Here is a 25047-nt window from a genome sequence, read left to right on the forward strand (position 1 = left end):
CCCTTCCCATGCGGCCGCCCCGACCCCGGAGGATGGATTCTCTTATGTTACCTTCCGCAGTTAGCCCCCTCCCTTCAAAATATGGGTTCCCCCCACTGACCCTGTGATGCCCATCCCTAGCTGGGGCGCCTGGAAAATGGTGAAATGGGGACTGGGCTGAAAGGTGGCCCGCGGTCCTCCACGCCCCAGCCTAGACCAAAGGGCGTGGGGCTCCGGAGGGGGATGCGAAGCCTTCAGCCAGGCGTCCGAGCGATTTTCATTCACTCCAAGTGACACTCCCTTAAAATTAATAACTGCATCTGGGAAGGCGAGCGAGTCCTCCCCGCTCCCCTTGCCCCCTCGGCGGCAGGGGCGCTGGCCCCGAAAAGCGGCGCACCGGGATCCAGCCTGGGCGCCTGGCAGGGAGCAATCGCCGAGAGGGGAGTGGAGATGCGGGGTGAGGCCGGGTGGGGGGCCTCGCCGCGGGGGGATCGGGTCGCTCTGGCGGAGCCTGCGCCCCCGGCGTGCTCGGGCAGAGAATGGAGGCCCGCTGAGGACGGGAACTCAGGCTCCGGGCCTGGGACACAATAATCCGGCCGAAGCCGAGAGGCCACACTGGACTAGGAAACGAGGCGCCGGGCTGTAAGGTGGGCCCGCGCCTTTTCTCCTGCCTGGCGCTGATTCCCGCATTTTTCGCTCGCGCCCTGCGCTGCGCGCTGCCTGTGCGCCTCCCTCGGCGCGCGGGCGGGAGAGTCGGGCGAGCGCCAAGACGGCTGGGCCCGACTCCCACTGGCGCCCCGGCTCCACCTGGCGCTGGGGCTCCGGTCCCCAGTGGCTCCGGCCGGAGGGAGAGAACGAGGAGGGAGGCTTGGAAACGCCGGGAGGAGCGGTGAGGCCGACGCCGGGGAAGCGAATCGATACTGCGTTACTGGACGCCCGTGGGCCTCATGAGGACGGTCGATTCCCTCATTCGTTATTCACGATTTATTAGGGATGGCGGCCGCGTCTGTCCCTCCAGAGAGCTCGATTATCCATCCGGCCAGCAGCGCCATTCAGCGCACTGACGGTGGGAGGCTCGAGTTAGAAATTAGGAAAGGAATCTTCGCCCAGTTTTGGAGCGCCTGCCTCCTCTTCCCTCGTTGCTCGCAGCGAAGGCAGCCGCGAAGCTGGAGGCCTCGGGTGAATGCTTTCGCCCTCTGGCCGGCGACCAGGAGACCTGCGCACACTGGCCGCCGAGTGACCCCAGCTCGAGCCTGCAGCCACACCAGCGGGACGGGGGCGGGGAGGAAGAGGAAGGACGGAGAGACTTCCTTCCAGAGGGAGTGGTCCGAGAACCGGCGGGAGAAGGGCCAAGGGAAGATCCGGTCACCTGCTCCCGAGCCTGCAGGCGGAGAGGCGAGTAGTTCACCGGCCCTGGAGGAAAGGGGACCCGCCCACTGTTCCCAGGCAAATGTGTCGCCGGCATCCTGGACTCTGCCAGGGAAGATGCGCTTCCACTCGCTCTGCAGGGAGGGGGGCGCGGGAGGGACTCCCAGCCAGCCGCCCCTCTCTGGCTACAAGACCCCGAACAAGAGAAACCTCTAACAGGGGCTCTGCGGAGATCTGGATCCTACCCACCAACCACACGGGCACCTGGGGGGCTGCCCCTCGGGGCATTATCAGCCAGTGGGAAGGGGGTTGACGTTCCTCGGCGGCCCATGGATCCTGGAGGGCTGCCCGAGGGGCCACCGGGGTCCATCCAATTATTCCTCGGTTGTTAAGCGCCAGACAGGAGAGAGCCACTACAGAGGAGTGTGCTAAGACCCCATTACCCACTAAAACTCCATTTTCATCTTTTGCGTCCTGGATGACTAGTCTCCACATTCCTGGCCTTTCTGGTTTCTCAGGAGAACCTTCTGACCCATCTCCTCCCACATCGGAAGAGTTTCCTAGTCTTTTGTTCTACTGCTAGCCGACATAGAAAGCACCTGTCATGTGCCAGTGTCAAATACTGCGCTAGGAACTGGGAACTCAAGGCACAGGAGCCTGGCTTTTGCGCGGGGCGCTCACAGGCCGGTGGGTGCAAACCCTGAAGGACACACAGCCTGTCCCTTTAGCGCCCACCGCTTCTGGTGTGAGCTCCCGCTAAGGGTGGGTGAGTACTGGGGTGGGCTTCCAGAAAAGGCCTCCTTTGAGCCGAGTCTGCAGAGACCAAGTGTCTATGAGAACTGCTTAAGAGTGCTTTGCACATTCTCCTCCATAAAGGTCGAGGCTCCCACTGCGCCCAGGAATGCGCCTCGTCAGACATTAGGCGCCCCTTGATTTTGTGTTTGCATGTCACGCGGTCCTCTAGCTGACAAGTGCATCAGAAGAGTCACAGCGTCTGTCACAGGCTAGAGGCTCGCAGAGGACAGGAACGCGGGAAATCTAGGCAATTACCTTCAGCATATACCAAGAGCTATTGCGAGGATCAGATCCCTTTAAAAACGGTGATGAGACAGAAGAGGGCGGCTCCTCTAGAGCTTTCCGGAACGTCTTTACCTCTGTGTCCTTTATACCTTTTATCTCCCCCAAACAAGGTCGTTGGTCAGTTTCTCCTATTTCCCAATCTTCCTGCCCCACTTCTCTGTGTAGTTTTAGGGAGAAAATGTGTTGTTTGCCTTTTTCTCTGATGCTTCTCATATTAAATGCGTCTATTTTCCCTCTCTCCATTGTCTTGAGGTCTTCCCCACTCACCCTGCCTAGTTCTCCGTCATGTCCCTTCTCTCCCTGTATCACAACAATGTTCTCCCTTTCTCACCTTTGTTTCTCTTCATACCTGTTTCTCTCTCTGTGTCTCTCTCATTCTCTTCCCTTCCAAATGTAGTATTTGGAGATTGTAATATCGATTGAGGCAGACAATAGAAAACTGTCGAACCTCCACTGTAAATTCATTCTTAATCCTATGAAAAAATGCATCCTGAAACGTGTTGCATGCACAGTGAGACAAAAACCTCTGTCTTTAGGTTTCCTGCGATCCAGCTTGGAGGCGGGGTGGGGGTGTGGAGGGAAGTGCTGGAGAAATTATCCCTTTATTGACTGAGCAGCAAAGAATTTTCAAGAACAGTGATTCTCCTAGAAAAAGTATTGCTGCTGCCATTTCAATGCAAAATTTGGCTTTTGAGTAAAAGGCTTAGGTTTTTATCTTCCGGGGGGAAAAAAAACCCAAAAGACAAAAAAAAAAAAAACCCACAGCGTCCCTGGGTGGGCTCGAACCACCAACCTTTCGGTTAACAGCCGAACGCGCTAACCGATTGCGCCACAGAGACCAGGTCGAGTGCTGGCGTGATGCTGAGCCGAGTCAATGGGAGCGAGCCTGGACGGCGCAGACGCCGTAAGAGATGCCGCCATCGGGCGAAATAAGTGGAACCCGGGGGAGAAAGGGAAGGATCCTGATGGGGGAGGGGGGCGAAAGAGCTTGGGAGGAGAGGACGAGGGACGTGCATGCCCTTCCCCCATTGGCTCGGCGAGAGGTCAACTCTGGCTATCCTCAGGTTCTACCTCGAACGTGGAGAGGCGCGGAATGTCCCTTTTTAGGGTGACCTGAGGTTGAGGATACGTGAAGTCGGCCCGCAGGAAGTCCCCCAAATCAGAACAACCTTCGGCTTCCAAACTCCCCTTCACAGCTGAACCCCTGCAGCCGCAGAATACCCGCGACGCCTTCCCCTTCCCACCTGCATCATTAAATTTCCATTTAATGTGCGCCTCCTATATACTAGGCACTGTTGTGGGCCAGTGAATATTCCCAGCCTAGGCAAGTGCCTGGTACACAGTAAACGTAGGATTTCTGGAGTGAATAAATAAGCTAGCACGACTAATACGACGAACTCATACATCACGTTGATAAGCGTCACGGTGCCCCTTCAGCTAGGGCCGCAGCCTCCTAAACCCAGTTTCACCAGCCCACGTGCGCGCAGGCTCCGCCCCCAGTCCCTGAGGTCCCGAGTCCAGGTCCGCCGAGATCCCACTATGCACCGTGTCGCAAGCCTCTTCCGCACCCACAGTGACTTTTCACTTCCGCTTTTCCCGCCTCCGTTTTGACTTCGCAACCAAACTACCTGTACTGGTGACCGACAGGGACGTGCGACCAATAGAAAGCCCAGATGTCCAGGAAGAGTCCGCCTATCAGCCAATGAAGAGACAGCAGTGAGAGCGGTTGCGCAGTGAAGGCTAGACCCGGTTTACTGGAATTGCTCCGACCATCTAGGGGTCCTAGTACGCCGCAATCATGGTGAGATGCGGAGTTAAAGCAAAGGGGCATGGGGAAGGATTGAGAAGCGGAGGGGGTCGGGAAAGGCTTGGGGAAGAAAAAGGCCTAGCGCCGATGGAAGGAAGAGGTTTCAGTTCGAGGGGAGCGGGTCCCGATGAGGACCAAGAGGGTGAGTGCGGCTCATCGCCGCCACACAGTGCTCATCCCAGCTGGAGAACCAGGGGTTCAGACGCCTCCGGAATGGAGAACGGGCGTACAGGAGCCTCCGCATCAGGAGCTGGGCCGGGGGCTGTGGCAGCGTTTGACCCCCCGCACTGACCCCTCCGCTCTGTCTGTCCTAGTCTATTATGTCCTATAACGGAGGGGCCGTCATGGCCATGAAGGGGAAGAACTGTGTGGCCATCGCTGCAGACAGGCGCTTCGGGATCCAGGCCCAGATGGTGACCACGGACTTCCAGAAGATCTTTCCCATGGGTGACCGACTGTACATCGGTCTGGCCGGGCTCGCCACTGACGTCCAGACAGTGTAAGTTTCAAGGGTCCCCGCCCACACCCAGGCCTCTTCTTGGACCATCCAACCCCGGCGTCTTGACCGGCCAAGGTGTCAGTCATCTACCACACACCACCAGTGAGTTTGAGACTTTGCCACCTCCAAAAACATGTCCTTCCCTTTCTTTTTTCTTTTAGACAGGGACTTGCTCTGTCACCCAGGCTGGAGCTCAGTGGCATGATCTTGGCTCACTGCAACCTCCACCTCCCAGGCTCAAGCGATTCTCCTGCCTCAGCCTCCTAAGTAGCTGGGACTACAGGAGCGCCACCACCATGCCTGGCTAATTTTTGTATTTTTAGTAGAGACAGGGTTTCACCATGTTGGCCAGGCTGGTTTCGAACTCCTGACCTCAAGTGAGCCACCTGCCTCAGCCTCCCAAAGTGCTGGGATTACAGGCATGAGCCACCGCACCTGGCCTGACTTTGATTTTGACAACAATTTTGAGCGGACAAGACAAGCCCAATAGAAACACCTTGCAAGCAGTTGGGGTTTTAATATTACATCTCAGGGTTAGGGAAGCATTGGCAATGTGCCAAATCTCTGGGAGCAGATTCTGGAGAGACAAAGTCTGTAGGGAGGGAAATAATGAGCAGCAGTTTGAGAGCTGAACCTTATATTTAGCAGTGAGGGGAGAAGAGAAACCAGAGAAGAATAAGAGAGGAAAAGAACGGTGATAGGTTTTCAGGAGGGAATACGCAGTCACAAGGGGCAGGTGCTGCGGGGTACTGGTGGCCTGAGGAGCAGCAGGTCCTGGATTTGTTTCCTAGAAGGTGGAGAGACGAGCTCACAAGTGGGGGTGGATGCCTGTCAGAAAATGTTCTCATTTTGGCTGGGCGCAGTGGCTCATGCCTGTAATCCCAACACTTTGGGAGGCCGAGGCGGGCGGATATCTTGAGATCAAGAGTTCCAGACCAGCCTGGCCAACATGGTGAAACCCTGTCTCTACTAAAAATACAAAAATTAGCCAGGCTGGGTGGTGGGCACCTGTAATCCCAGCTACTCGGGAGGCTGAGGCTGGAGAATTGCTTGAACCTGACAGACGGATGTTGCAGTGAGCTGAGATTGTGCCACTGCACTCTAGCCTGGGCAACAGAGTGAGACCCTGTCTCAAAAAAAAAAGAAAGAAAGAAAAAAAGAAAATGTTCTCATTTCTCTTAAAACTCCCTGAGTCTCAAGAACATAACACTTACTGAGATCTCACCCAGCCTGCCCTTTTTTCCTGTCCTGGTAGAGTCAGAGAATGGCATCCTGGGGTTCCTGTCAGTGTGGAGTCTCCCGTGAGCCTTCCCTTCTCCAGTCACTGCTGTTCTCACACCATTTCCTTTTCTTCAGAGGCCTTTTCTCACTGCATTTGCTTCCTTGTGGGCAAAGCTGCTCATTTCACTAGGCCTCGGTTTCTTACCTGGAAGATGAAGCTCAAGTCATTTCTAAGGCTCTTTGCTCTGGTATCCTGAGACTCACTGCTTTTCCTCCAGCAGGTGTGGCATTGGTCTGCTCTATGCAAGGGCCTATCCTGGGGCTCTGAGATGGAACTGGCAAGCTGTGACCTTTTTTCCTTTTTTCACCAGAGCTACCAAATGACCTTTTTCTAAGGCACCTTTCAAGTCTGTTAGCACATAGCACAGCAGTTGGTGCTGCCCTTTTTTTTTTTTTTTTTTTTTTGTCACCCAGGCTGGTAACATAAACTTAACTCACTGCAACCTCCGCCTCCAAGGCTCAAGTGATCCTCCCACCTCACCCTCCCAAGTAGCTGGGACTACAGGTGTGCACCACCATGCCCAGCTAATTTTTGTAGTTTTTGTAAGAGACAAGGTTTCACTATGTTGCCCAGAGCTGGACTCCTGAGCTCAAGCAGTCCTCCCGCCTCAGTCTCCCAAAGTGCTGGGATTACAGGTGTGACCCACTATGCCCAGCCTGAACACTTTTAATATGGAACGCTTCACAAATTTGCATGTCATCCTTCTGCTAATCTTCTCTGTATTATTCCAGTTTTAATATATGTGCTGCTGGCCGGGCATAGTGGCTCACGCCTATAATCCCAGCACTTTGGGAGGCCGAGGCGGGCAGATCACGAAGTCAGGAGATTGAGACCATCCTGGCTAACACGGTGAAACCCCATCTCTACTAAAAATACAAAAAGCTAGCCGGGAGTGGTGGCGGGCACCTGTAGTCCCAGCTACTCGGGAGGCTGAGGCAGGAGAATGGGGTGAACCCAGGTGGCGGAGCTTGCAGTGAGCCGAGATTGTGCCACTGCACTCCAGCCTGGGCGACGAGTGAGACTACGTCTCAAAAAAAAAAAAAAAATATATATATATATATATACACATGCTGCCAAAGTGAGCACCAGTTGCTACTTCCTAACACATGTAACACTTTGCAGTTTTCCCTGGGCAGGGACTGAGATGAGATGTCTCCTTATGTTCCCCTGACCTCAACCGGGTAGACACTCAGGAATATTCAATAATGACTTACTAACTCACTTTTCTCCTACGTCAGTGCCCAGCGCCTCAAGTTCCGGCTGAACCTGTATGAGTTGAAAGAAGGTCGGCAGATCAAACCTTATACCCTCATGAGCATGGTGGCCAACCTCTTGTATGAGAAACGGTGAGTGCAAGTGTAGCTAGCACTGAGGGGAATGCAGACATCTTTGAATGTCATATGGAGTAGGTACTGAGGAAGGGGATTCTCCTTGTTTTTCCATCTCTTATTTGCAGGATAATATCCTTATTTTATGGGTGTGTTTTCTTTGGGTCTGTCTGACAACCAAATAGGAAAGAAAATACTTATGTTGGAAGAAGGCAAGGAATGCACATAGCAGATAAATTTGCATCTAGGCAAAAGTTAGTCCCACCAGAGTGTTCTGGGGTCTCCCCACAGGAGCCACCGTTACCCTAGAGCTATTATGTCAGCACTGGGTTCTTGGGAATAGCAGGGAGCCTAGGAATGGGGTGTTCATTTTTGTCAGTTCTCTTTGAGGGATTTATGGTGAGAAACAAGGGGCCTAACTGTAGAATTCAGTGCAGAAATCTAGGATGGAACTGAAAGGAAACCCTGTGGGTGCTTTCTACCTCTGGGCAAACCTGGGTGGCCAGAATACAAGTTGAGCTCTCTTTTCGAGACGGAGTCTTGCTCTGTCGCCCAGGCTGGATTGCAGTGGTGCGATCTCGGCTCACTGCAACCTCCACCTCCCGGGTTCAATCAATTCTTCTGCCTCAGCCTTCCACGTAGCTGGGACTATAGGTCCATATCACCACACCCGGCTGATTTTTGTATTTTCAGTAGAGATGCAGTTTCAACATGTGGGTCAGGCTGGTCTTGAACTCCTGACCTCAGGTGATCCACCTGCTTTGGCCTCCCAAAGGCCTATTATAGGCGTGAACCACCATGCCCGGCCTGATCCCTTTTTTTTTTCTTTTAACTTTTTATTTTGAAGTAATTTTTGTAATTTGTAAAAATACTCTTCAGCTTTCAAAAACTTTTTCTTTTTTTTTCTTTTGTGAGATGGAGTCTTGCTCTGTTGCCCTGGTGTGCAATCACGACTCACTGCAGTCTCCACCTCCCGGGTCCAAGTGATTTTCCTGAGTAGCTGGGATTATAGGTGTATGCCATCACACCTGGCTAATTTTTTTTTTTTTTTTTTTTAGTAGAGACAGGGTTTCATCATGCTGGTCAGGCTGGTCTTGAACTCCTGACCTCAACTGATCTACTGCCTCAGCTTCCCAAAGTGCTGGGATTATAGGCATGAGCCACCGTGCCCGGCAAAAAATCTTACAAAATTGTAACAATTAACTTATATTTGGACATATATTAAATGGCTTGCTGGGTGCGGTGGCTCATGCCTGTAATCCCAGTACTTTGGGAGGCCAAGAAAGGTGGATCACTTGAGGTCAGGAGTTCGAGACCAGCCTGGTCAACATGGTGAAACCTCATCTCTACTAAAAATACAAAAATTAGCTGGGTGTGGTGGTGCACGCCTGTAATCCCAGCCACTCGGGAAACTGAGGCATGAGAATTGTTGAACCTGGGAGGCGGAGGTTGTAGTGAGCCAAGATCATGCCACTGTACTCCAGCCTTGGTGACAGGGTGAGACTTAGTCTCAAAAGAAATAAAAAATAGGCCGGGCGTGGTGGCTCATGCCTGTAATCCCAGCACTTTGGGAGGCCGAGATGGGCGGATCTTGAGGTCAGGAGATCAAGACCATCCTGGTCAACATGGTGAAACCCCGTCTCTAATAAAAATGCAAAAATTAGCTGGGTGTGGTGGCACACACCGGTAATCCCAGCTACTTGGGAAGCTGAGGCAGGAGAATCGCTTGAACCTGGGAGGTGGAGGTTGCTGTGAGCAACCTGCCTCAGCCTCCTGAGTAGCTGGGATTACAGGCGCCTGCCACTGCGCCTGGCTAAATTTTTTTATTTTTAGTAGAGACGAGGTTTCATCATGTTGGCCAGGCTGGTCTCAAACTCATGACCTCATGATCTGCCCACTTCGGCCTCCCAAAGTGCTGGGATTACAAGCATGAACCACTGCGCCCAGCCAATGAAAAAAATAGTTAATAATATCTGGGATTATCTGGATAAGAACCTTAAAACCAAATACTATAACACAGCTCAGGGCCTGTGTTTGAACTTCCTATTATGCTGATGCCAAGTTACCATCTGAAGTAATTTTTACTGCAGTGTTTCAGAGGTGCGTAGATGGTATCTCTGGGGTCCAGATTTTAAAAAGGGCCTGGACATTGCTCAGGTTTGCAGATCAATGCCTCAGCCTGTCCAGCCAGAAAAATCACTGATTTCAGATGGGCTCATAGAGGAAGCTCCCGGCAATAGTGGCTAAGAATCCAGAATTTTTCAGGTTACCTAATGTATTTTTTTTCTTTTCAATAAGAGTAAATCATTTATTTTATTATTTTTATTATTTATTTTATTATTATTATTATTATTATTTTTTTATTAATTTTTTTGCATACAAAAACAATAATCACTTTCTAAAAATACATACAAACAAAAAGATGCGTATCAAACATATCAGGAAGGTTGCACATGGGAAGTCGGGGAATAGAAATGGGGGTGGGAGTTAAAATAAATGAGAGAGGAACTTTATATGGATCAGTGATAATAACTCAATCCTCTATTTGACAAAGAAGAGGGAGAAGGAAGAGGAAGAAAAAGAAAGTGGGATAAAGGATCAGAAAGGGAGGAAAATAGAAAAAATTAGAGTATGACTCCAGGGTAGACCTGTTTTGTTGTCATTGAGTTGGTTGCTTGGTTTGTCTGTTGTATTCTTCATGTTTCGCCAAGTTGGCCAGACTGGTCTCGAACTCCTAGCCCGAAGTGATCAACCCGCCTCGCCCCCCAGAGTGCCGGGACCACAGGCGTGAGCCACCACGTCCAGCCCCCACATTGCTTCTGGCCTCCGTGGCAGACCTCCCAGACGGAGCGGCCAGGCAGAGGAGCTCCTCACTTCTACCCAGACACGGGGCGGCCGGGCAGAGGGGCTCCTCACTTCCCAGACGGGGCGGCCAGGCAGAGACGCTCCTCACTTCTTCCCAGACGATAGGTGGCCAGGCAGAGGCGCTCCTCACTTTCCAGACGATGGGTGGCCGGGCAGAGGCGCTCCTCACCTCCCAGACGATGGGTGGCCGGGAAGAGGCGCTCCTCACCTCCCAGACGATGGGTGGCCGGGCAGAGGCGCTCCTCACCTCCCAGACGGGGCGGCCGGGCAGAGGCGCTCCTCACTTCTTCCCGGACGGGGCGGCCGGGCAGAGGCGCTCCTCACTTCTTCCCGGACGGGGCGGCCGGGCAGAGGCGCTCCTCACTTCTTCCCGGACGGGGCGGCCGGGCAGAGGCGCTCCTCACTTCTTCCCGGACGGGGCGGCCGGGCAGAGGCGCTCCTCACTTCTTCCCGGACGGGGCGCCCGGGCAGAGGCGCTCCTCACTTCTTCCCGGACGGGGCGCCCGGGCAGAGGCGCTCCTCACTTCTTCCCGGACGGGGCGGCCGGGCAGAGGCGCTGCTCACTTCCCAGACGGGGCGTCCGGGCAGAGGCCCTCCTCACTTCCCAGACGGGGCGGCCGGGCAGAGGCGCTCCTCACTTCCCAGACGGTGGGTGGCCGGGCAGAGGCGCACCTCACTTCCCAGACGATGGGTGGCCGGGCAGAGGCTCTCCTCACTTCTTCCCGGATGGGGCGGCCGGGCAGAGGCGCTCCTCACTTCTTCCCGGATGGGGCGCCCGGGCAGAGGCGCTCCTCAATTCTTCCCGGACGGGGCGGCCGGGCAGAGGCGCTCCTCACTTCCCAGACGGGGCAGCCGGGCAGAGGCGCTCCTCACTTCTTCCCGGACGGGGGCGGCCGGGCAGAGGCGCTCCTCACTTCCTCCCGGACGGGGCGGCCGGGCAGAGGCGCTCCTCACCTCCCAGACGATGGGAGGCCGGGCAGAGGCGCTCCTCACTTCCCAGACGATGGGTGGCCGGGCAGAGGCGCTCCTCACTTCCCAGACGGGGCGGCCGGGCAGAGGCGCTCCTCACTTCTTCCCGGACGGGGCGGCCGGGCAGAGGCGCTCCTCACTTCTTCCCGGACGGGGCGGCCGGGCAGAGGCGCTCCTCACTTCCTCCCGGACGGGGCGGCCGGGCAGAGGCGCTCCTCACCTCCCAGACGATGGGAGGCCGGGCAGAGGCGCTCCTCACTTCCCAGACGATGGGTGGCCGGGCAGAGGCGCTCCTCACTTCCCAGACGGGGCGGCCGGGCAGAGGCGCTCCTCACTTCCCAGACGGGGTGGCCGGGCAGAGGCGCTCCTCACTTCCCAGACGGTGGGTGGCCGGGCAGAGGCGCTCCTCACTTCCCAGACGGGGCGGCCGGGAAGAGGCGCTCCTCACTTCCCAGACGGTGGGTGGCCGGGCAGAGGCGCTCCTCATTTCTTCCCGGACGGGGCGGCCGGGCAGAGGCGCTCCTCGCTTCCCAGACGGGGCGGCCGGGCAGAGGCGCTCCTCACTTCTTCTCGGACGGGGCGGCCGGGCAGAGGCGCTCCTCACTTCTTCCCGGACGGGGCGGCCGGGCAGAGGCGCTCCTCACTTCCCAGACGGGGTGGCCGGGCAGAGGCGCTCCTCACTTCTTCCCGGACTGGGCGGCCGGGCAGAAGCGCTCCTCACTTCTTCCCGGACTGGGCGGCCGGGCAGAGGCGCTCCTCACTTCTTCCCGGACGGGGCGGCCGGGCAGAGGCCCTCCTCACTTCTTCCCGGACGGGGCGGCCGGGCAGAGGCGCTCCTCACTTCTTCCCGGACGGGGCGGCCGGGCAGAGGCGCTCCTCACTTCTTCCCGGACGGGGCGCCCGGGCAGAGGCGCTCCTCACTTCTTCCCGGACGGGGCGGCCGGGCAGAGGCGCTCCTCACTTCTTCCCCGACGGGGTGGCCGGGCAGAGGCGCTGCTCACTTCCCAGACGAGGCGGCCGGGCAGAGGCCCTCCTCACTTCCCAGACGGGGCGGCCGGGCAGAGGCGCTCCCCACCTTCCAGATGGGGCGGCGGCCGGGCAAGGGCTGCAATCCCAGCACCCTGGCAGGCCAAGGCAGGCGGCCGGGGGGTAGAGGCTGCCGCGAGGCCAGACCACGCCACCGCACTCCAGCCCGGGCAACACCGAGCACTGGGTGAGCGAGACTCCGTCTGTAGTCCCAGTACCTCGGGAGGCTGAGGCGGGCAGAGCACTCGGCGTCAGGAGCTGGCGAGCAGCGTGGCCAAGATGGCGAACGCGTGCCTGCATCCAAAGGAGAAAAGGTAGGCAGCGGTGGCGCGTGCCGGCAGACCCAGGCAGTCCGCGGCGCGGGCAGCAGCAAGCCGAGTAGATTGTAGCCTGGGTCAGAGAGGGAAAGAAAGAAAGAAAGAAAGAAAGAAAGAAAGAGAGAGAGAGAGAGAGAGAGAGAGAGAGGGAGGGAGGGAGGGAAAGAGAGAAAGAGAGAAAGAAAGAGGAAGGAAGGAAGGAAGGAAGGAAGGAAGGAAGGAAGGAAGGAAGGAATTATTATTTTTTTGAGATGGAGTCTCACTCTTTCGCCCGGAAGGAAGGAAGGAAGGAAGGAAGCTATTCTTATTTTTTTGAGATGGAGTCTCACTGTTTCGCCCAGGCTGGAGTGCAGTGGTGCGATCATGGCTCACTGCAACCTTTGCCTCCTAGGTGCAAGCAATCCTCCTGCCTCAGCCTCCTGAGTAGCTGGGACCATAGGTGCATGCCACCACGCCTGGCTAATTTTTAAATTTTTTTGTAGAGACAGGGGTCTCACTTTGTTGCCCAGGTTGGTCTTGAATGCCTAGGCTCAAGCAATCCTCCAGCCTTGGCCTCCTCCCTAAGTGCTGAGATTACAAACGTGAGCCATCATGCCTGGCCTAAAAAAGTTATTTTCATGGTGGCTTATGCCTGTAATCTCAAACTGTGTGTGTGTGTGTATATGTGTGTGTGTTTCTATTTAGAGCTATAACTGAAGATCATGCCCTTAGAAATGACTGTGATCCAGGCCTGGCGCGTTGACTTACGCCTGTAATCCCAGCATTTTGGGAGGCCGAGGCGGGTGGATCACAAGGTCAGGAGATCGAGAGCATCCTGGCTAACACGGTGAAACCCCGTCTGTACTAAAAATACAAAACATTAGCCGGACATGGTGGCGGGCGCCTGTAGTCCCCAGCTACTCAGGAGGCTGAGGCAGGAAAATGGCTTGAACCCAGGAGGCGGACCTTGCAGTGAGCCAAGATCGCGCCACTGCACTCCACTCCAGCATGGGCAACACAGCGAGACTCTGTCTCAAAAAAAAAAAAGAAATGACTGTGATCCAATAAGACATATGGATAACGTCTCTTTTACTGACCCTATTGAGGATATTGGCCATTTGTTATTTGGTATTTTATACAGATACTCCTTACCTTATGACCTGTTATAAGTTTAAAATATTGTAAGTTGAAATGGGTATTTTGTAGACATAGGATGCAAATACACAAAACACTAATATCTAAAAATTGCTCACAGCAGAACAGTGTAAAGTATCTGTTGTTTCCTCTGTGATTGTGTGGCTGACCAGGAGCTGCGGCTCATTGCCACTGCCCAGCATCAGGAGTGGGTTTGGTACCACATATTGCTAGCCTGGGAAAAGATCAAATTTCAAAGCATAGATTCCACTGAATGCCTGTTACTTTTGTACCATCATAAAGTTGAAAAATTTTAAGTTGAACCATCATAAGTCAGGGACCATCATCTGTACATAAAGATCCCTAAGACTGATTTTTCTTTTTTTTATTTTATTTTTTTTTCTGAGATGGAGTCTTGCTCTGTTGCCCAGGCTGGAGTGCAGTGGCGCAATCTTGGCTCACTGCAAGCTCCGCCTCCTGGGTTCACGCCATTCTCCTGCCTCAGCCTCCCGAGTAGCTGGGACTACAGGCGCCCGCCACCACGCCTAGCTAATTTTTTTTTGTATATTTAGTAGAGACGGAGTTTCACCGTGTTAGCCAGGATGGTCTTGATCTCCTGACCTAGTGATCCGCCCGCCTCGGCCTCCCAGAGTGCTGGGATTACAGGCGTGAGCCACTGCGCCTGGCCCAAGACTGATTTTTCTTAAAGATCAGTGTCTAGAACAAGTTTCTGATGAGCTGCCATTTCCTTTTGACAGACAATGAGAATAACCCAGCCACTGAGTATCCCTCTTTGCCTTGCCTGCTAGGGGGCTCAAAACAAAACTTTGTGTTCAGTCTGAGTTATCTTGTATTATTTTAATGGTTTAGTTTTATTTTTCAGTGTTTTTCATGTAAACTGCCTCCAATCTTTTCTCTAAAGGAGTAGAGGTATAAACATACACATAGAGGATTGAGTGATGGTAGGACCTTGGGTGAGGAGAAGGAGGATTAGAAGAAAACAATTCTGAAAGAAAGGAGGAGGACAAGAGGGTCAGAGGTGAGAAGGATAGAAAGGTAAGTGTTGAAGAAAAGAAAGTGAAAGAGTCTTAGTATTTCTAGCTGGCAGAAGGGAGAGGGAGCTGGTCTCAGGGAAAGGGGATCTTCCTAAACAGGTCCTCCATTTCCCTTTGGGTCTGGGTCTAGGCCGCGGCCTTGTCTGAATAGGCTTGAACATGAAAGCGAGCGTTGTTGAGTTCTGGTTTCTCTCTCATGCTGGCCCCCACAGGTTTGGCCCCTACTACACTGAGCCAGTCATTGCCGGGTTGGACCCGAAGACCTTTAAGCCCTTCATTTGCTCTCTAGACCTCATCGGCTGCCCCATGGTGACTGATGACTTTGTGGTCAGTGGCACATGCGCCGAACAAATGTACGGAATGTGTGAGTCCCTCTGGGAGCCCAACATGGTATGTTGGTGGCATGGAGTGGGACTGGGCTCTGAGGTACCCACCCTTGGTCATTAGGAAAAAAGTGTGTTTATGTGGCAGGTAATGGGGAGAATGGTGCAGGTGGGAGAGAAAGCCACAGCTGCTGCTCCTTGGAAGGGTATCCAGAAATTCCATCTGCGAGGCTGGCTGGCTGGCTCCAGAGGAGAGCATCTTCTGTTAGGAGACCACAGTTAGATATTTACCACAGCAGCAAGAATTCATTACATTGGGTTTACAGGGTTCTCGCATCCATTCATTGAGCAAACATTTAACTCAGTGTAGGGTTAGAGGCAGCTCAACAGAATGGGCTTTGGAACCAGGTTGTCTGGGTTGGAAACCTGGATCCACCCACCACCTTAGTTATTGTTCTTGGAGAAGCCAGTTTACCTCTCTGCCTCTACTACCTTGACTGTAAAATGGGGATAATAAAGTCTACCTTAGAAGTGGTGCTGAGGAAGCTGGGCGCGGTGGCTCACGCCTGTAATCCCAGCACTTTGGGAGGCTGAGGCAAGCAGGTCACCTGTTTGGAGTTCAAGACCAGCCTGACCAACATGGAGAAACCCCGTCTCTACTAAAAAAAAAATGTTAAATTAGCTGGGCATGGTGGTGCATGCCTGTAATCCCAGCTACCCGGGAGGCTGAGGAGAATCGCTTGAGCCTGGGAGGCGGAGGTTGCGGTGAACCAAGACCATGCCATTGCACTCCAGCCTGGGCAACAAGAGCTAAACTCCATCTCAAAAAAAAAAAAAAAAAAAAGTGCTGAGGAAAACAAATGACTATATGTGCTGCCAAAGCAAGCACAAAAACAAGTGAGAAGAGATGAGATAGTGCTTGACGGCGAGGGTCGGCTGTCGTTATTGAGTGCCAGCTCTTCCGGGCATTGGGGAAAGTAGGTACAGTCTGCTTTCAAGGGCCCACTGCAGTCCAGTGAAGCAAGACACATCCAAATACCTGTTAAACTGCAGTTTGTTGGGAAGAGGAGGAAAGAAAGGGTCTGGGGGCAAAGGTACAGGAAGGGGCAGGTATGCTCAGTGACTGGAGAGAGCTGAGCCTGGCTGGATTGTGGGTTAAACATGGGGGGAAATGATGCTGGAGACTGACATGAGACCTCAAAGGGCCTTGAATGCCATGCCAAGGAGTTTGAACTCTGTCCTCTGCCATAAGGAACCTAGGGAATCAGGTGCCTTTAGGTGGATGTGACAGGCTGTTACCGCCTGCAGGAGGCACTGAGGTCCTGAGCAAAGACAGTGGCAGTGGGGAGGCAAGAAGGCAGCTGTCAAGGGGACTTAGTCACTTAAAACAGAAGCAAAGGAGGTAGAGACAGAGGATGGCTGGGTTCTCCAGCTAGGCTAGCCAAGACAGAATGTAGAAGGAACAGGTTTGGGGGAAGTGGGTTTGTGGTTGGACAGGTTGGGTTTTGAGGTACCTCTGAAGATATCCAGAATCAGAGCCCATCAGACAGCTGCTAAAGCACACTGGAGCTAAACAGGGATTCTTCTCCCTATTTTACAGAGGAGAAACTGAGGCTCAGTGAAGAGACATAACTATTTGCCCAATGTCACACTGCTGATTAGTAAAAGAAATTCAGGGCTTGAAGTCTCTTTCACTTCCCTTTACATATTCTGCTTCCTTCCAAGGAAGGAGCTGAGAGGGGCTTCCCACATCCTGGGAATCAACCCTTACTTCAGGCATGTCTTGGGGCCACAGCTGGGAATCTTGAGCCTAGAAAAAAGAGAGTTAAGGGACCAGACCAAATCAGAGCCAGAGGCTGTGGTTTGAAGGGGTTCCACTCTGTTGGCAGGATCCAGAACACCTGTTTGAAACCATCTCCCAAGCCATGCTGAATGCGGTGGACCGGGATGCACTGTCAGGCATGGGAGTCATTGTCCACATCATGTGAGTATGGGCTGGGAGAAGTCTAAAAGCTCTGCAGACACGCTGCCTCTCTCCCTTCTCCACAAGCATACACCCCATTTTCCCAGCCCCCTGGTCACGTGTGAGATAAGAAAGGTGCTTTTGGCAGTCCTGGGTGAGCAAAAGTCCATGCCTCCCTATGGCTGGTAGCTGGCAGCCTACCCAGCTTCCTCTGGCCTCTGTCAGGTGAGGTTCTGTGACCCTGTGCTTACAAGAGACATTTCTTCCTTAACAATGTCTCCAAAGTCTCAGGGATCCGTGTTGGGGTGAGCCACAACAAAGCTACTGCAGATGGATTGAAATTCTAGGTGGCTCGCATCCTCCCTCCAGCCCAGATCTGTATGATGTTCTGAGCTCTAGGGACCAATTTCCAAGCCCCAGCCAACTCCCTAAGTGCCATCCCCCTTGTCCTTTTACTTGTTTGGGGCCATCACGAGGAACCTGATTGGATAGAGTAGGAGGTATCCTTCCAATCACTTTCCTACATTGCAGGATAAGCATTTGGACCCTTTTGGGGGATAGCCTGCTTAATTACCGTGAAATACTATTTGGCTGGGCGCGTTGGCTCACGCCTGTAATCCCAACACTTTGGGAGGCTGAGGCAGGCGGATCACAAGGTCAGGAGTTCGAGACCAGCCTGGCCAACATGGTGAAACCCCATCTCTACTAAAATACAAAAGTTAGCCGGGTGTGGTGGTGGGTGCCTGTAATCCCAGCTACTCAGGAGGCTGAGGCAGGAGAATTGCTTGAACCTGGGAGGTGGAAGTTGCAGTGAGCCAAGATTGCACCATTGCACTCCAGCCTGGGCAACAGAGTGAGACTCTGTCTCAAAAAGAAAACAAAAACAAAAAACCCAAAAAACAGAATTTACCACCGAAGGTTTTTTTATGTTCTTTGGAATGAAACACACCACACCTTCTCCTTCCTAAGTGGCTTGTTCTCTAGGCTTGGAGGAGCTCTTCCCCCCGCTTTTTTTTTTTTTTTTTTTGAGATGGAGTCTCGCTCTGTTGCCCAGGCTGGAGTGCAATGGCGCTATTTCAGCTCACTGCAAACCTCTGCCTCCTGGGTTCAAGCGATTCTCCTGCCTCAGCCTCCTGAGTAGCTGGGATTACAGGCACGTGACACCATGCCCAGCTAATTTTTGTATTTTTAGTAGAGATGGGGGTTTCACCATGTTGGTCAGGCTGGTCTTGAACTCCTGACCTTGTGATCCCCCTGCCTCAGCCTCCCAAAGTGCTGGGATTGCAGGCATGAGCCACCGCGCCTGGCCAAGCTCCTTCCCTTCTTTGGAGAGCTGTGAAGTCTGACCCTGAATGATTTTCTGGGAAAGCCTCCCCGAGGTGGTTCCACCTGTGGAAAGCTGGCCCAGGTCTCTGTTCCTATCCCTCCTTCCTCACCACAGGCAGAGGAGATGAGCTAGCAGGAATGAACTAGAGCAGGGTATTTACACCTAGAGGCAGCAGGCAGCCATTTGTTCTGCTCCCTTGCCCCAGGGCGTGGGGGCTTGGTGCTGAGAGCCAGGAGAGCTAGTCACAGTCACGGTCCAGATGGGTAGAGATGTTTTCTTGTGCTTTTCTCCCTCTGCAGCGAGAAGGACAAAATCACCACCAGGACACTGAAGGCCCGAATGGACTAACCCTGTTCCCAGAGCCCACTTTTTTTTCTTTTTTTGAAATAAAATAGCCTGTCTTTCAGCCTGTTTTGTCTTTGATGCTTTCCTGCAGATCTCTGCCCTAGCTGGGCAGCTACAGCCAGCCACTCACTGTGTGTGGCTGGGCCCTCAGCTTGCTTTCTGGCTCGTGCTCTACTCCATCAGTGCGTGCCAGTGGGGACAATCCACATGTCACTTGCTGTGTGCTCCCTGTGTGCTAGGCCCCACACAAGTGCTTTACACGGTCTAGAATTTATTCATCGTAATGACTCAAGGTAGTTGAGATTATCCTTGTTTGGAGAAGAAGGACAGTTAAATAACGTACCCAAGTCTACTTTAATAAGTGATAAAGCGAGGACATAAACTCATGTTCCATTGACTCCAGAGCTTAGAATTCTTTTCACTCAAACTCTACAGGAAAACCCTTACATCTTTTATTGCTTCAGGTAGAAATTTGGCCAAGTACCCGTAAGTAGTCTAGATTAGTGTTTCTTAACCTGGCCAGCACATTAGTCTCCTGTGGAATTCCTAAAACACATACCTTGATCCCACCCCTTGAGATTCCAACTGGCCTTTTAGGGGCCTGGGTACCTGTCTTTTCCAGAATTCCCCAAGTGATTCCAGCTTGCAATCTGCAGTACATAGATGGCCTAACAAGCAAGTACAAAGTTTGCACAGCAGAGTGGTTCCCAAACATTAGCCCCCATCAGAATCACCTGGAGGGCTCATTAAAAGTTTGATTCAGTAGATCTGGGTTGGAACCTGAGAATTTATACTTCTGACTCCCAGGTGCTAATGACACTGCTGGTCCAAGACCACACTTTGAGAACTACTGGGTTTTAAGCTAAGTGCCCAGATGGAGTAGATGAGGTGCACAGAGGTGACATGTTCAAAGTTACGTCAGGTGAGTGGCTCCTAGCCGGAGTTCGTTCTATACAGCTGGAGGAGCGGGGTGGTTTTTCCATTCTTCCATGTGCATGGTAGTAACAGCTAACAGGCAGATTGGCCCTGGTGCTGTGGTGTTTGTTTTTTCCTTAAGAGTCTCATTGTTGCCCGAGCTGGAGTGCTGTAGTGCAGTCATGGCTAACTGCAGCCTCAACCTCCCAAGCTCAAGTGATCCTCCTGCCTCAGCCTCCTGAGTAGCTGGGACTACAGACATGTGCCATCACATCCAGCTAATTCTTGTTTTGTAGAGACGGGGTCTCACTATGTTACCCAGACTGGTACCGAACTCCTGGGCTCAAGTAATCCTCCTGCCTTTGCCTCCCCAAGTACTGGGCGTGAGCCACCAAACCCAGCCAGTGGTACTGTGCTTTTAACCACTGTTTATTAATTGCATCTGAAAGTGGGATGTCATTGACCATATTCTTTCTCCAAACTCAAGCCATACATTGATTTAGCCGAAGCTGCCTCTAAAGCTAGGACCAAAACTTTTTAATTCTGGAAAGAAAAAAAAAAAAGGTTCGTTTCCCAAGGACTCACACATAACAGATGTACACAAAGCTTTTTGAGTTTTATTTTTTTTCCTCAGGTTGGAGATTCATCGTAACATGCATGCATTTTCAAACAGTAACAGGGTCTCAAACTGTTTAAAGCAGACGTTAGACAAGCACAGGGGATTGAAAATTCCTATTTAAAAAAACTGCAGTGGGATATGGAGAAGTCACACACTTGGTGGGGTGGTGGTTTGTCCTGCTTCCCCAAAAGGTGGATATGAACTTCATTCACATTTTTTAATTTCGATGATCTGACCTGATGCTGGGGTGTGCTGAGCAGTACTGCCCCCTCCCTCAAGGGTGTTGGCTCCCACCGCCTCACACAGTGGCTCTGCGCAAGGGCAAGAGGCTCCTGTGGAAACTTCTGCCCTGGGATACTGGCACAAGCTGCCAAGGGACAGCTGAGTCTCCTTTTCCCCATGGGGCACTCTTCATAAGCAGCACATTCTAGAGGAGGGAGAGGGCCATGTCACTGCCCCCTGCAGATGGCTGGTAGATTGGGGAACAGTTGTCTGAATGGGTTTTCCCTTTCAGGACCTCCTGCCCGCATGACTGCCAGAAAAGAGATGAGGCTCCTAGACTTGGGGGGGCCACAGGTTTAAGATCAGAGCTCTGAGTGTTGTTTAAATGCACTGTCCCTTCCAGCCCCCAACACCTGAGTAATTCACATGCTGGGGTGCTGCAGTTTTCTCTCTCACCCTGAATTGGTAAAAAGACAACTAGGGGGTAGGACTGGCTACTGAGAAAAGTCCTGGGTCTTTGGTCCACCTCCCCAAGGTATGCCCTGGCAGACCATGAAGACAGGAAAGGCAGGGCAGGAGTCTAGCCTCACGCCCTGAGCGCTACCAGCAGGCCTGTTTGAGGCCAAAAGCACAGGCAAGAGAAAGAGTGAAGTAGGGAGAGGGGATAAAGAGCTGCCTGTGGTGGGAACTTAAGAGACTGCCACTGAGAACAGCCACAGGGGCCACTCGTGCCGCCTGCCACAGACCAGCAACCCCTGAGCTAGAGAAAGAAGGAGAGGTGAAGCACTGCTTCAGTCTGTGCCCCTCAGCTGTGGCTTCCCGGCATGCCCTGTGACCCCAAGCCGCAGGGTACAGGAAAGGAGTTTGTGCTGGGGGACACAAAGACCCAGTGGTTAATTAACAGGAACCAGGGCCAGGGGCCTTCATCTAGAGGTCAGTGGAGTCTCCAGGGCACTCATCACTGTGGCTGGGAGACTACAGTGTCTCGGCTGTGGACTTGCGGAAGAAGAGGGGGAAGGATGGGAGAAGGGGTGACTGGATGCCAGCCAGGAATCCTAGCCTTAGCCCTATCCTGGCCTCGCCTAATCATCCATGTCATTATTCTTACACCCTTCTTCTTGGGAGACCCAACATTATTCTGAGATGCCATGAGACTGTTTAGCTTTTCTTCATGGCCCCAGGGAGTGAGGCTGAGGGTAGTCACTTCCCCTCCCATGCCTTCGACTGCCCAGTAAAAGAATGGCGGGACCCAAGGAGGAAAGAGTGGGGGCAGACAATGCTTGGGGGATCAGTCCACTTTCTCTACATTCAAACTGCAGAACGAATAGAATACCATGACAAAAAGAAGAGTAAGGAAACTTGTATAAACCAAGATAAATAGCTTTTAAACATCTGAATGCCAAAAATTGGGGGCCAAACTCAAGGTTTTGAAGATAGCACAGCGAATGACTTTTAAAAAAAAAATTGAAAATCCACCAAACCACAGCTCAAAATGTTGTGACCCAGTCAACAATACTGTCAGAAAAACAAAAAGCATTTGAAACAGAATGCTACCTCTCAAAATGTAAACAATATACAAAACACACACACATACACACACACACACACACACACAAACTCAATGTTAAACAAGTTAGATACCTGGTAGTCGTCTTTAACAGGTAAGAATGTGTTACACTTTCCATACACATTATGGCAACATGATCAGCAGACCAAACGCAGAGAAGCCGGTAGGAGCCTGAGGCCACGGAGGCTGCTGGAAGACAGCTTTCCAAGCTTCAGAGATGCTGCACCTGACGAGGAGCAGATCCAAACTTCCATTCTTCATTATGACGTGGGGAAATCAAGTCCAAACATTATTCCTACATAATCCCTTTCCCAAGTCAAATTTGTTTTCTCCATGATCCAGTTGGTTTCAAGTTCCCTAAGTCATGTAGTGGTCTTGCAGCAGTTGTTCAGACCTACCTATGGCCCCTTCCTGGGGCCAAGGCAGTGGTTTGACCCCCATCTGCCTCTTCCAGAAAGGTTTCCCATCCAATCCAGCAGCCCCAGTGAAGTCCAAGAATGCCGTCTCCAATCTTTCCTGACCTATATGCTGTGAGTCAGGCACAGAGACAGTGCTGGTTCCTGCTTCGGAAGCTGGGCTTGGCCAGGTTTGGAGGGAGCCACAGGAAACCAATCTATTCATTCAAAATGGTTTCACAAGTGATCTTCACATCTTTGGGGTTATCTACAAGTTTGACCATATCTCATCCCAAATCCCCAGTTCCTGGTTGAGGGGGTGAGAAGATGCAGGAATGTACCTCCCCCAATGCAGAACAACAGGGCTGTTTCTCTCCTGGCCAGAGCAGTCTGTGGCTCAGTTCTGAGGGCCTGGGTGGCAGGCTCCGAAGGCAGGTGGAACACCTGCAGGAAGCCACTCCTTCCAAAAAAGCTTGTGGGCTGCAGATCTGCTAAAAGTCTAGAGCGGGGCAACAAGGAAAAACAGCCCCAAGGCTGGGTCCAGGTCAAAACCCACATCAAGCCTCCAAACCAGATTTCCTGGATCCACCCTCATGTAACTAGGAAGCCACCTCACGTTTGGACGCCACACTCTAAGATGGGGGCACCTTGCTGGCTGTAACTCTCCAGGCACAGGGAGACAGATCTCCTACAAGGTCGTCCCAGAACTTAAGGAGGTGTCTCTGCTAAAGAGCACTCCAGGCGCTTGGAGATCTGCCCAGAGCTAAGAGCTCGGCTAGAAGTGAGAGTGCCTGGGAGGAGGTCAGAAGGAAGAAGGAAATAGATCGAGGGCACAGGGCCTCATTTGATAGATCAGTTTCTGAGGTTTTCCCAAAGGGAAATAACCATTTAAACATGAGGGTCCTGATAAATCCAAAGGTACTCTAGTTCCTCCTGACCTAGTGGGAGGCAGGCTTTACAGAGAGGACTTCTGAACTCCAGGGGCTAAGAGAGCCTGGGGCTTGGGTGATCATCACAGGGTTCTCTGAGAACCAGGTGTCCGAGAGCCCAGACGCTTTCCTGCCCCTCACCATCCCATGAGGATGAATTTATTCCCCTCTGAGATCTCTGATTCTGATCTGAGATCTCTGGTGTTGACCTGTTGTGTTCCAGACAGGATGGAGGAATAATGCAACATTTCACTTGAATCCAAGGGAAAGGTGGAGGACGTTGTGCACAATACTCCATAAAATTACAAAGTTAATCCAGACAAGAGCAAATGCAGCAGGGCGAGGTGTCTGACCTCTCCAATCTGGCATCATAGCACTTGGCTCTGGAAGGACCCTTGTGCTGGGTCTACTGGGTATCTCTTTAATTGAAGGGAACTGAGAGCTCGGCAAAGTTGGGGAGGGTGGGTAGGCTGATGAAATATGATTATAAATAGCAAACCTGGAGCAATGAAATTTCAGAAACAAAACCCAAATAAACCCACGAAGTCATCTCTAGCCCCACGGTATCTTAAAAGATTACAAGGTACCAAAAAGGGAACCCCTTTTTAACGTGGGTGTCAAATGGGGGGAAAAAATCAAGGGTAAGCAGAAGGTGGGGTTACATCCTGTGAGCAGGTGCACACACAGCACATCCCCCTCCTCTTCAGCTAAAGTCTCTTTCAGTGTCACAGGCTGCAGTCTCATTGCCAAAGCCCTCCCAAACCCGACTCTGCTCCCACCCTCCCATCTAGCCCAAATACACCCTTCTCCCTAACTCCCATTCCCCGACCCCATATCCAGCTCTCTGGCTCTGGCTGAAGGTAGAAGAGAACTACGTCAGGATGTTGGACATAAACTCGTTGAAGCGTTTGGAGTACTGCTCAGGGTTCACAGTCGAGATCTCGGCCCCTGCCTGTAATACACAAGAGGCTGATTCAGGTTGAGTTCCTGTGCCCCAATCAGGAGGCTGCACCTGGGAGGAGCCAGCGTATTCAGGAGCCTCTTATTCAGTATCAGAGCTGAATACCACCCCCGACCCCACCAAGACTGAGCAGACCACCTCAGGAAGTGGCATACAAGTCCTGAACTGTCCTGGCCCCACTCCTGTGATTTATAACCCCAGGCCTGCACCGAAGTAGAAGAAAGGCAGTGGGGAGGTGGCAAAGCGGCTCTGGATCTCTGTGGGGGCCACTACATGGAGAACAGGGCTTCAGGCCCATGGGGAAACAGGCCTGTGGGGAGCAGTATGGGCATGGAAACATTACTGGCCCTTCAACAAGATGCACAACAGGCTCAGCAGGCCCTGGGGAAAGACGCTGGCAGGCTTTGCCCCGAGGGCTGGAAAACTGGGGGATAAACAAATTGGGCCCAGCTTGGCAGGGAGCGGGTGGGTGAAGGCAGGGAACATGGCAAGGCAGTCAGGCTGCTCTTCCAGTCTGCCCTCCTGGGAAGAACGGGACAGGAGTGTGTTCCTTGGAGCAGGAGGCCTGAGACTGCCCTCCCTGGGGTCTGAGGGTGAGCAGAGTCGCACCGACCCAGCTGGGCCCTGGATGAAGATGGAGAGGACTCACCCCGTGTTTCACTGTTTTGGCAGCATGTGCAGCTTTCTTCTTCGTATCGTATGGCGTGAGGATATCGATGATGGCCATGAAATACACCTCCTTCTTGGGGGAACCTGGAGGGACAAGGAGAGCAGGGAAGAAGGAAGAGGGGGC

At 52.8% G+C, this 25047-nt stretch overlaps 3 protein-coding genes, 1 non-coding gene and 1 pseudogene across 6 annotated transcripts in view; 2 read left to right on the top strand and 3 right to left on the bottom strand.

Annotated features, from left to right (window-relative positions):
* The first annotated feature begins 456 nt into the window (after window positions 1-456).
* Window positions 457-2665, top strand: LOC129470348 (uncharacterized). Its single transcript, XM_055258089.2, has one exon. The coding sequence runs from the start codon at window positions 973-975 to the stop codon at window positions 1561-1563; it is 591 nt and encodes a 196-aa protein (XP_055114064.2). The 5' UTR covers window positions 457-972; the 3' UTR covers window positions 1564-2665.
* A 527-nt stretch (window positions 2666-3192) lies between these two features.
* Window positions 3193-3266, bottom strand: TRNAN-GUU (transfer RNA asparagine (anticodon GUU)). The gene has a single exon. It is a non-coding gene; the product is annotated as a tRNA-Asn (tRNA).
* Window positions 3267-4073: 807 nt separating this feature from the next.
* Window positions 4074-18707, top strand: PSMB3 (proteasome 20S subunit beta 3). Its single transcript, XM_055258086.2, has 6 exons — window positions 4074-4228; window positions 4549-4733; window positions 7254-7361; window positions 14901-15078; window positions 16901-16995; window positions 18601-18707. The coding sequence occupies exons 1-6, from the start codon at window positions 4226-4228 to the stop codon at window positions 18647-18649; spliced, it is 618 nt and encodes a 205-aa protein (XP_055114061.1). The 5' UTR covers window positions 4074-4225; the 3' UTR covers window positions 18650-18707.
* On the bottom strand, window positions 6681-6775 carry LOC129470819 (uncharacterized; annotated as a pseudogene).
* Window positions 18708-20158: 1451 nt separating the features above from the next.
* PIP4K2B (phosphatidylinositol-5-phosphate 4-kinase type 2 beta) overlaps window positions 20159-25047 on the bottom strand; it is a 36216-nt gene continuing 31327 nt past the window's right edge. For all 3 annotated transcript variants that reach the window (XM_063628960.1, XM_055258072.2, XM_063628961.1), the window contains 2 exons: window positions 24904-25007; window positions 20159-24245 (listed from right to left, as the gene is read on the bottom strand). In XM_063628960.1, coding sequence (XP_063485030.1) covers window positions 24165-24245; window positions 24904-25007 — 185 coding nt within the window. In that variant the 3' untranslated portion in view covers window positions 20159-24164. The remainder of the gene's footprint in view (window positions 24246-24903; window positions 25008-25047) is intronic.

This window comes from Symphalangus syndactylus, chromosome 20 (assembly GCF_028878055.3).
Source record: "Symphalangus syndactylus isolate Jambi chromosome 20, NHGRI_mSymSyn1-v2.1_pri, whole genome shotgun sequence".
Classification (NCBI taxonomy): Eukaryota; Metazoa; Chordata; class Mammalia; order Primates; family Hylobatidae; genus Symphalangus; species Symphalangus syndactylus.

Coding starts and splice junctions, on each gene's coding strand:
- LOC129470348 (XM_055258089.2), top strand. CDS start 973: ATGGCGGCCGCGTCTGTCCCTCCAGAGAGCTCGATTATCCATCCGGCC.
- PSMB3 (XM_055258086.2), top strand. Junction 7,362..14,900: donor AACCTCTTGTATGAGAAACG/GTGAGTGCAAGT, acceptor TGGCCCCCACAG/GTTTGGCCCCTACTACACTG. Junction 16,996..18,600: donor GGAGTCATTGTCCACATCAT/GTGAGTATGGGC, acceptor CTCCCTCTGCAG/CGAGAAGGACAAAATCACCA.